General features: G+C 33.6%; 1 protein-coding gene across 1 annotated transcript in view; it reads left to right on the top strand.

Moving 5' to 3' along the window:
• The window catches only part of FNBP1L (formin binding protein 1 like), a 108909-nt gene that overhangs the window by 25598 nt on the left and 71234 nt on the right, over window positions 1–12077 (top strand). The window contains exon 2 of the mRNA XM_044672003.1: window positions 6824–6939. Coding sequence (XP_044527938.1) covers window positions 6824–6939 — 116 coding nt within the window. The remainder of the gene's footprint in view (window positions 1–6823; window positions 6940–12077) is intronic.

Here is a 12077-nt window from a genome sequence, read left to right on the forward strand (position 1 = left end):
TTGGTAGCTAATGGAGATAAGGTAGCTAGGTGACTAGACTTGGAGTCAGGAACACAGTTGCTATCTGTGTAACCTGGCATGCCACTTAACCTCTCTCAGCTTCAGCTTCCTCATCTATAAAATGAGTATAATCATAGCATCCACCTCACAGGTTTGTTGTTTGAATCAAATGAGATAATATGTATAAAGTTCTTTGCAAAATTTTAAATGCTATATAAGTGGCTGCTATTATTATTATGGTCAGAAATGCTAGGAATAGTTGAATAAATTTTTTATCCCTTTGTTTGATAAGCCAGAGAACTCTTCATTCACTCATAGCCTAAAAAAGCTAATAATTATTTTTGTTCAGTATGAGCAGATATATTATACTTTTCAGTAGAAAATGTTTTATGCAATTATGTTTAGAAACAAATAAACCTTTGAAATTAAATGAGAATTTCTCCCAAATGAAAATAAGTAAAATATTTAATAAGCAGGCCTTTCTTTTCTTTTATTCATTTGAATGATAGATATCTTTAAAGTTGGAAATAATGAAAAATATTATTTAATAAGTTTCATGTGGCTTTACCTTTTTTGTAGTCACTTCATCTTTTTAGATCAGAATATTAATGCAACTTGCAAAACTATTTGTAGCTCCTTATTCCTATTTCTTGATATAAGTGACTGTATGAAGGCATTCCATATGTCCAAATTATAGGAAGTGACATGTAACTGCTCAAGTCCATTATCATTAATTTGATTAAAAGAATTAATCATTTATATAGAAAATATTCAAGTTGAGATTTCCATCAATTGATTTGCAAAATAACATTTTTCTTGATGTCCAGTTCAACTACATATCATAATATGTAATCTATTGAGTTGCTTTATTTAATTGCAGTACAAGATAGGAAAGTCTTGGTTTTTTCATTAATTAATTATAAAGGTTTTTAGACTTATAGGCAGTTTTTTTCATCATGTTTTCTACAGACAGAATCTTTCAAAGTTGCTTTGCATATGACTCACCAGATTATTTTACAAATATTGATGGTTTGCAGATAAAAACAAAATGTTTTCTGTTGAATGAAGCCTTTTATGCTTAGGAATTTGGTAAGCAATCTTATTGTATAAGCAATCTATTTTTTTTTAAACCTTTATCTTCTGTCTTAAAATCAATACAAGTATGGGTTCCAAGGCAGAAGAGCAAGAAAGCCTAGGCAATTGGGGTTAAGTGACTTGCCCGGGTGACAGCTAGGAAGTGTCTGAGATAAAATTTGAACCTAGGTCTTTCTGACTCCAGGCCTGGCACTCTATCCACTAAGCCACCTTGAGGTCCTTTTTGCTTACACATTATTTTTTTAGTTTGTTTTTAATTATCAAAAACCATTTAATTTTTTTCTGGAAAAATTACTTATCTGGCCAGAATATTTTGCATTGTATACTTTTAGCATGTTTTGATTTACTGGGCTTTATGCACTTCTATAGGTAAAATGTTTATGTAAAACAGGCATCTTTCCTTTCTGTCAGTAATAGTATTTATTAATTTTAATAATAGATTTTGTGGATTGTATTTTTTTATTGCCTTGTGATTTTTACTTACTATTGGGATCACTGGAACAAAGGTCATGGACAGTTTAGTCATTCTTTTCTTTTTTAAAACATGATTGCAATTTGCTTTCCAGAATAGCTGTCCTAATTCAGAGTTTTACAGTAGTCTACTAATCTTTCTTCCCATAATCCCTCCAGCACTAATTAGTCACATTTTTACCTACTTGTTGGGTATGAGTTGTTTTAATTTTTATATCGCTTATTAAATCATTTGGAACAATTTTTCATATACTTGTCATATTTTTGAGAATTGTTCATATCCCTAGACACAATTAATACTAATATATAAGACCAAGACAATTGTACTTGATCTTATATATTAGTATTAATTGTGTGTGCATGTGTGAATTAGTATTTGTAGTAGTAGATATGTGAGAAATATTTTTCCCAATTGATCATTTATCCATTTTGAGCTTATTTTGCTGTATGATAGAAGTTGTTACTCTATACCTAATTTCTGCTAAACTCCTTCCCATTTTTCTTGGAAAATTTTCTCCAAGTAATTTATATCCTCTGACTTATAAAATGCTGTGTTATTGTGTTTGATTTGTTTCTGATGTTGGCATATACAATCTTGCCTGTCTCCTTTCCTGCTATCTACAAACAGGACCAAATCTTCATTCTGAAAAGAACCCTCATATCACTTCCCTACTTGACAAACTCCTGTGGCTCCCTATTTCCTTCAGAATCAAATATGAATTCTTGTTTTTGCTGTAAAGTTGTTCATAATCTGGCCCTAACCTATGTTTTGCAGCCTTATTACAAATTAGTATTTTTCTGTGCAGCTAAACTAGCCTTTTTACTTTTTCTCATACACAACATTGACCTCTGTGCCTTTGCACTTGTTGTCTCCTGTACTTATAATTTACTCCCTCATTTCTTCTGATTCTTAGAATCCCTGTTTTTTAAAATTTCAACTAAAATACCATCTTATACAAAAAAGCCTTTTGTGATCTCCTTTTGCCTTCCTCTGGATCCCCTTATATCTATTTTGTATATATGTGTATGCATATACATAAAGTTACACATATTTATATTTAAATATGCACACATACACATTCACACATGTACATATGTCTCCCCAGATCAGATTGCAAGCTTCCTGAACTCTTTTGTTTTTTGTTTTTTAGCCTCTAGCACATAGTAGGTCTTTAATGATGCTCCATTGATTAGCTGACTGTTTATTCTGCTGATCTACTTTTCTGTGTGCATAGCTTTTTTAAACAAGTTGTTAATAGTTTTGATGACTTATGCTTAACAATATCATTTGAAACCTAGAAAAGGTATATTTCCCCTTTACTCCTCCCCACACATTATTTCTCTTGAGATTATATACCTTATTTTCTATCAAATGAATTTAAAAAAAAACACTTTACCATCAGGAGCTGCTATGTAGCTCAGTGGATAGAGAGCCAGGCCTAGAGACTGAAAGTCTTGGGTTCAAATTTGTTCTCAGACACTTCTATTAATATAAACATTCTCTGGAGACTGTATGTTAATTTATAATTATTGAATAACTTTTAAAAAACAGGCCAGAGAAAGAAAAGGTACCAGCCACATGTGAGCCTCTGAGAGCTGGGCCAATGCACATACTTGCTCTGGGTGCCCAAGAAAAAAAACTCTCACTTCTTCCTGATACTCCAATTTATACTCCTCATAAGGTCCCTTTGGAATTAGATTGCAGGTTGGAGGGCAGGGCATGTAAAAAATGGCCTCGCTTGTGGGAAAAGCAGCACCCTGGGGTCCCTCTACTATGTCTTTGCCAACACAGGCCTACAGTATTGATTCTATGACAGATGGTAAAGGTTTTTGCTTTTTTTTTTTTTTTTTTTTTTTTTTTTAAACCCAGCAACTTTATCCTCTGTCTTCAAATCAAAACTAAATATAGATTCCAAGGCAGAAGAGTGATAAGGGCTAGGCAATTGAGGTTAAGTGACTTGCTTAGGGTCACATAGCTAGGAAGTATCTGAGGGCATATTTTAACCCTGGGCCTCCATCTTTGGGTCTGACTCTATCCACTGAGCCACCTAGCCGCCCTTACCAAATAAAATTTAATTTTTTATTGGGTCTACAAAATTTTCCCACTGTAGTTTAGCAAATTAAGACAGGATTTAGTTTATAAGTTATGTAAGTTTATAAGTTAAGTTAGATGGTATTCCCATATACGTCAAAATATTTATAGCAACAATTTTTTGACAATTAAGAATTCGAAACAAAGTAGATGATCAGTTGGGGAATGGCCAAACAAATAGTGGTACATGAAGCTAATGCAATAGTACTGTGCTGTAAGAAATGGTAAATGTGTTGAATATAGAGAAGCATGGAAAGGCCAATACGAACTGATGCCAGAGCAAAGTAAGCAGAGCCAAGGAAACAATACATACAAATGACTATAACAATGTTAGTGGAAAGAACAATCTGATACATAGAAGAAAATCAAAAGTAATTATAACAAGATTATAAAAATCAAGCAGGAATCTACTTAGGAAAAATGAGAAGATACTCCAATTAACTCTCTTCATGGAGGTGGTGATCCACAAATGTTAGACATTGCATATTTTTTCTATACCTTTTCAAGGTATCAGTTATACTAATTCCCCCTTCCCCTTCTTTTAAGGGGGGAGGATCATGAGTGATAGGATGCTAGAAGAAATAGAATAAGTAAATAACTTATTTTAAAGAAATTGAGATGCCACAATTTGTTATATTCATGTGGTACAATCATGAGCACTGAATATCACTCTTAATTTTTTGTTACTCTTTCAATTATATTTATAGGTTTTAAATATATCCTAGTAGATCGACTCACAGGCAGTCCATTTAAAATTTTTAAATAATATTTTATTTTTTACCCAGTTATTTCTTATAGATAGGAATAAGTTTTAACAGTCATTTATTTAAAATTTTTAGTTTTAGATTCTCACCTTCCCAACCCTTCTCCCTCCCTAAAATAGATTTTACATGTACAATCATGTAAAACATTTTTCCATATTAGTCATTTTTGCAGGTGTTTTATAGTTGTAATTATTTGAAACGAGAGCTCCTTTCCTATTAATCTTTTTTTTTGTTGTTATTATTTTGATGTGTTGTTGATTTGTGGACTTATTTTGTGTCACTTAATATTGGACTTAGGTTCCTTAGGCCTCCGTTTTCTCATCTGTAAAATGAGGGTAATTGGACTAAATGACAGTCTTGGGACCCAATTCTAGATCAATGATTCTGTGGTTTTGAAACTATTATGTTATTTCTTTGTTGGTTCCTTGAGGTTTTAAATTTTTTTAAATTGCTTTATTAGGAAGGCTCCTTGAATAATTTTACCTTTGGTTTTAAAGAGAATTCTTTTTTTTAAAATCATTTTTAAAAAAGATTCTTCTTATATGTCTGTTTTGTAGGGATTTTATCACAGATGAGTGTTGTACTTTATTACAAGCTTTTTCTGCATTTATTGATATAATGATGATTTTAGGTGTTTTTATAATATGATTAGTTTACCTTCCTAATGTTGAGCCATCCTTGCATCATAAATCCAATAATTATCTTCTCTTTTTATTAGTTACATGATTTGACAATAAAGAAGTTGACAATTTAAAGCCAATGAAAGATTTAAATGATTACTACTGTTGAGCGAGTTCTTTAAAAGTAGGTTTTTAAAAAAAAGAACCTGTTTGTATTGCATTTTTTAAAATGTTATTAATATTGTTATAATCCCATGGAAATTATGTAACTTAAAACTTTGCATTGAATTGCAACAAGCAAAGTGCTTACTTAACTCATCCATGTCATGAATCTTTGCTTATTGATAGAGGGATAGCAGACTTTTGTCAACACTGAGAAGTTTACTTGCTTTGTGTATACTGTATTTTTTCCCTATCTTCCAAAAACTATTTTAGTCAGTAGGCCAGGTTAAGTCTCACTTTACTTTGATTTGAACTTTGTTTCCATAGAAAAAAGTGGATGTATTTGTATGAGGGAGTTATACTTGAAAATACCCGTTCATTTTGTACATTGTTTCTCATTTCCCTTGAAAAGATTTCATTCTCCCCACTCCCACTTCCCCAAACTGGGCCATAGATTCTTTTGGTATTTCAATAGTGAAACTAGTTACATCTAGTTTTGCCATAAAAGAAAGAAACTTTTTTAGTAAGGAGAATTCAAGACAAGTCTTTCTCATCTGTGATTATTCAATATTGAGTGTTTCTTTTTGCATTTCTTTTCTGTTTCTGAGTGGTGCAATGGATGGGGGTGTTGGACTAAGAGTCAGGAAGACCCGAATTCAAAACACATTACTCTATAGCTCTGATCCTAGACTAAGCCACTTAACCTTTATCCTCAACCTCAATTTCATTGTCTAAAAAGAGAATCTGCTTAACAGGGTTGTTGTGAGGAAAAATGAAATCAACATATGTAAAACACTTTTTTAAACTTTACAGTACTATATAAATGTCAACTACTGTTGTTTCCCAAACCAAAATTAATTTGTTTTGTTGTTCTCTTATTAATCCAGAATGTAAAAAACTGAGATATTTAAATTTTGTGCTGTATAAACCAGTTATTGATTCATCATTCTTTTTTATTTCTATTCTGTTATATAATGTGGTGGATTTTAAAGATACTTGTTTCATTTTATAAATATCATAATTATATGTATATATAATTCAGGTTTGCTTCAAAATATAGATGAGAAAATGCACCTCCCTTCCATTTTTGCAGAAGTTGAAAGTACTCAGAATATATGAAATACTGTTTATGCTAGACTTAATTGATGAGTTTGGTTGGTTTTATTGAACAGCTTTTTTGTACCCTTCCTTTTTAAAAAATTCTTGATTACAGGGGATGGAGAAGGTATGTATACAGAAATGAAGATGATGCTAAAAATATATATTTAAAAATGGGAGGGAGGGAGAATAGAAATATTTTAAGTATCAAAAATGTTGTCTTGCTATATCCCATACCAAATAATTGGGGTAAATATATTTAATCACAGTAGGACAAGAAGTGTGGGATATAGTAGAATGAATGGATTTAGAATCAGATGGTCTGATTTTGACTTTTGATACTCAATATCAGTATTTTCTTGGGAGCAATAATCATACTTTTCTTTATTTGTTTCTGCTTTTAGAAAATAGGTTGGAGTAGATTACAGCTCAGAATTTATGATTCTTTGTCAGAAGTTGGCTAAAACATTTGCAAATAAATATTTAGGATTTTAATATGTTTTTTTTTTCTTATTTTATAGGATCAGTTTGATAACCTAGACAAGCATACACAATGGGGTATTGACTTCTTGGAAAGGTATGCAAAATTTGTTAAAGAGAGGATAGAGATTGAACAGAACTATGCAAAACAGTTGAGGTAAGTTAATTTTCTTTATATCTATTAAAATACATAGATTAATAATAATGATGATGATTATTTTTGAGATAATTGGTAGATAAATGTATAATCAAATGAGAAAATTTACATTCTTAATTTACACGATATCATTTGTTACTTTTCATGCCTGCTTGACTTTTCCCCCTGGATGCTTAGGCTTATTAATATGAATGATCACTTTTCTTTTTGTTCTTAAACCTAGAAGAATTTTTTTTAAATCCTGGAATGGAAGAAACCTTACTAGAGCAACTCAAATCCAAATAGAAATCCCTTCTTCAATATCTCTGACAAGTTAAGTGGGTCACCCATGTTCTGCTCAAAAGTCTTCAGTGATCAGTGGAGTGAGAGTCAGGCCTAAGACAGGAAGTCCTAGGTTCAAACCCGGCCTCAGCCACTTCCCAGCTGTGTGACCCTGGGCAAGTCACTTGACCCCCATTGCCCACCCTTACCAATCTTCCACCTATGAAACAATACACCGAAGTACAAGGGTTAAAAAAAAAAAAGTCTTCAGTGATGATGAACTTCTACTTGAAGCAGCTTTATTCTAATTTAGAATAGTAGTGACTATTAGAAAGTTTCTTTATATCAATCTAAAATCTGCCATTTCTGTTTCCAGCTGTTATTCCGATTTTTGTCCCATGGTGGCTAAGCAGAAAAAGTTTAATCTTTTTTTCTATATGATAGTCTTCAGATACTTGAAAATTGCTATTATATAGCCCTTAAATCTTTTTTACTGCAAGTTAAATATCTTCATTCAGCTGATCTTATGGCTTGATTTTTTTTTTTTTATTTTAATTCCACTCATTGACTATCTTTGCTTCCCTTTTCTGGATGTTCTCACATTTACCAATACTCCTTCCTGAGAAGTCATGCCCAGAACTGAATATAGTATTCTAGATATGGTTTGTCCATAATCCAGTGTACAGACTGTTAATGCAGTCTAAGGCCACATTAATTATTTGTTTCTTTTTCCTTTTGTTATGATTTTGACTCTTAATCTTGTGTACTACAACTCTTTTAACACATATTTTCTGTTTATGAAGTTGATTTTAAAAATCTAAGTATAGGGTTTATTATTTATCTTTATTACATTTATTTTCCTAGATTTGGTTCGTATTTCTAGCTTTTTGAGATTTTTCTATATCTTGACATTATTATCTGTTGTATTTTCCTATTATTCTCAACACTTTTTCTTTCTTGTCCTCTATCTTTCCCAGCTTGGTAGTATACTCTTTGATCTAGTCTCAATACTAATCTGCATGCAAAGTGTTAAACCCGCTATATTTTTCCATCCTGGGCTAATTTGGCCTTTCTTAAGGCAGGGTGTGGTGGTTCTTCACTCTTGGGGGCTCACAATATTGGCACTAGACACCTGATCAGCTTTACTACTTCTGCAATTCAGAATTCTCCAACTCAAACCTTCTACCAGTCTCAGGTCTTTTAAGCAGCAAGGACTACAAGTAATCAGCTACTATACTTGTTGCAGACAACTTTAAAGTTTAATACCTTGAATGTTCCTTTTATCTTTTAAGTTATTTCTTACTTCTACTCATCCATTTTCAATTCTTCCTTAAGAGATGTAATATTAAATAGGAACTTTTATTTAACTATATTTATTTTTCATTTGAGAAACTATCAGCAGATTATAGGCTCATAGGGAATACAATGATAAGTTTAGAACTAAGGAGCACCAGAGGCTATCTAGGTTAGCCCCCTTATTTTACAGATAAGGAAACTGAAATCTGGGAAGGGTAAAGGACTTGTAATCGCACTAAGTGGCAAGGTTAGAATTTGAACACAGGTCTTCTAACATGCTATCTTGCCACCTTTTTAAAAATAAGTCTCTCCTCTTGTTTTTAACAATGTTATAAAAATGTTGGAATCAGATGATGTAAATATATTTCTGTCTGGTTTTTGACTATAAATTTTTATTTAATCCTTTTGGTTTTCATCTCTTTTTAACCTGTCAGCCTCCTGGAGGGAAAGGAAGGGATGTGGAAGAAAAATAAACATATGGCTTTAATGCCCTGTGCCTCTTTTTCCTTATGACATTTAAGATGTCTTCTTACTTCCTGGTGTAATTATTTTTTTTATTAGTTTTTTTTTTTTAACCCTTAACTTCTGTGTATTGGCTCCTAGGTGGAAGAGTGGTAAGGGTGGGCAATGGGGGTCAAGTGACTTGCCCAGGGTCACACAGCTGAGAAGTGTCTGAGGCTGGATTTGAACACCTAGGACCCTCCGGTCTCTAGGCCTGACTCTCAATCCACTGAGCTACCCAGCTGCCCCTTCCTGGTGTAATTATTATAGCATTTGACCTACATTTGTTTACTTGAGAGTCAATGAGTGGAATGCAGGACTTGGAAATTCAACTCTATATAACTTATCTTTTTTATTTCTTGTAATCTTTGTAATGTCTTGCACTTAATAGTTTTCTTTAGACTTGTTTACTCAGCGTTTTCACTCCAGTTCAAATAAATACTCCAATCCCAGAGCCTATAACCTGATTTGAATATTAAGTATTCCTTCTATATTTGACTTACCTGAAAGAGGATCAAAGAATGAACTTGTAAATATTAAGAAATTAAGTAAGCTTTAAGGAAATCTTTTTGTATATAGGTTATTAGTTTTTAGAATAGACACTATAGCTTCAAATGAGAAACAATTGAATAGTCTTACTTTGTTGAAAACAAATATTTATAAAGGTAGGACCAAGATAGTAGAGAAGCAGGAAAGAGAACTTTGAATTCCCCGTCCCCTTCCCCACAGACAGCTTCTTCAGATAGATCTAGGAAATGTACCAGACCATATCATGATCAAGAAATACAATTAAAAAATCACAGTGAGTCATTTTTTTAGCTCACCTCATCATAGGGAGACAGAGGAGTCTGGACAATAAGGACAGGATCTGTCTGGTAGTGTACTGAATAGAGCATTCTAGTACAAGGAAAAGTTCTTCACAAGGGCAAAAAGAGTTCTCACATATAGGCTAGCGAGCCTTAAACTTATGAAGGGTGTGGTAAAGGTGCTAACTGGCAGCTGGATTATTCCCTACTCAGTTCAGGGTCCCAGATCCAGAACTTACCGAGGAGGTGGTCTGCACTTAAGGGTTCCATTCCAGGGTGAGGAGTATATGGACTTTAGTTTGTATACTGATAGGAGTAAATTTAGAAGCTAGCAGCACTGATATTACTGTAGCAGAGCAGGGTTTCAATTCTAGTTTCCAATCCAATCTGAAGCCTACTGAGGAATAACCAGGGCAGGAATCTCAGACAAAAGGGAAGTTGCCTCAAGGATTATTTCTCTGAACCAGTTGAACTTTCCAATTGGCTAATAGTGGCTGAGCCCAACAACAATTTATTGTATTCTCCAAATGGGATAAGCCCATAGATTTAGACATAAATCTAGGTGAGGTCCTTGTAGAGCTGTATAAGGTAGAGTAGCAATCAGACTTCACCATGAACCAGACTTCTTCAAGAGTAGGGAAAACTTTCAGGTCTCTAGCTTGAGATGTCCCTTAGATCCTAGAAAAACACAACACTCAGTTCTCCAAGGAAATAGCAGAAGAACCAGCCCAGACCTTCCCACCAAAAGTGGACAGAGCCTAATCCCAACATAAAGGCCAAAGTCAAGAAGTAGGCTGAAAGAATGACAAAACGAAAAAGAAGAATCTGGCCATAAAGACTATTGTGTGATAAAGAAGTTCAAGACTCAAACTAAGAAGAAAAAAAAAGAATGATTCTAATAAAATCTATAAGCAAAGCCTCATTGTGTAAAACATAGCTTGGCCACAAGAATTCCGGGCAGAGGTGAAGCTAGAATTTTTAGTTACCACCTCTCTCCCCATATATACTTAAAAAAAAATAAATGAAATGAGTGCTAGAGGAAAAATTATGGAGAGGGATTTAACATCTTGGCATAAAAGTTATAAAACTTGCCCATGCAGGTGTGGCAAAATTGGGACACTAATGCATTGTTAGTGGAGTTGCGAATTGGTCCAACCATTCTGAAAGGCAATTTGGAGCTATGCCCAAAGGGCTTTAAAAGATTGCCTACCTTTTGATCCAGCCATACCTGCTGGGTTCATACCCCAAAGAGATAATAAGGAAAAAGACTTGTACAAAAATATTTATAGCCGCATTCTTTGTGGTGGCAAAAAATTGGAAAATGAGGGAATGTCCTTTGATTGGGGAATGGCTGAACAAATTGTGGTATCTGTTGGTGATGGAATACTATTGTGCTCAAAGAAATAATGAACTGGTGTATTTCTATGTGAACTGGAACTCCAGGAATTGATGCAGAGTGAAAGGAGCAGAACCAGGAGACCTTTGTACACAGAGACTGATACACTGTGGTACAATTGAATGCAATGGACTTCTCTACTAGCAGCAATGCAAGGATCCAGGACAATACTGAGGAACTTATGAGAAAGAATGCTATCCACATCTGTAGAAAGAACTGTGGGGGCAGAAATGCAGAAGAAAAGCATTTACTTGACCACATGGTTTGATGGGGATATGTTTGGGGATGTAGACTCTAAATCAGTGATTCCCAAACTTTTCTGGCCTACTGCCCCCTTTCCAGAAAAAATATTTCTTAGCTCCCTGGAAATTAATTTTTTTTTTAAATTTTAATAGCAATCAATAGGAAAGATAAATGCATCTGTGGCCATCACTGCCCTCCTGGATCACTGCAGCACCCAACAGGGGGTGGTAGCGCCCACTTCTAGAATCACTGCTCTAAATGATCACTTTTGCAAATATTAATAATGTAGAAATAGGTCTCGATCATTGCTACTCATAAAACCCAGGGGAATTACTCATGGGCTCTGGAAGGGGGGAAGGAGAATGGGAGGGAAAGAACATGAATCATGTAACCATGGAAAAACGGCCCAAAATAATTAACTAAATGAATTTAAAGAAACAGACTTTCCCATGCAGCAACTCTGAATATTAGAATGGAACAAATATAAGTTAGTGACTCTATAGACAATGAGAAATATTCATAAAAAATCAAAAGACTGAAAAAAATAGAAGAAAATATAGCATGAGCTATCTCATTGTGAAAACAATTGACTTAGAAAACAAATTATGAAGAAATATTTCAGTGATTCATGAACT

Source organism: Gracilinanus agilis, chromosome 4 (assembly GCF_016433145.1).
Source record: "Gracilinanus agilis isolate LMUSP501 chromosome 4, AgileGrace, whole genome shotgun sequence".
In the NCBI taxonomy this organism is placed as follows: Eukaryota; Metazoa; Chordata; class Mammalia; order Didelphimorphia; family Didelphidae; genus Gracilinanus; species Gracilinanus agilis.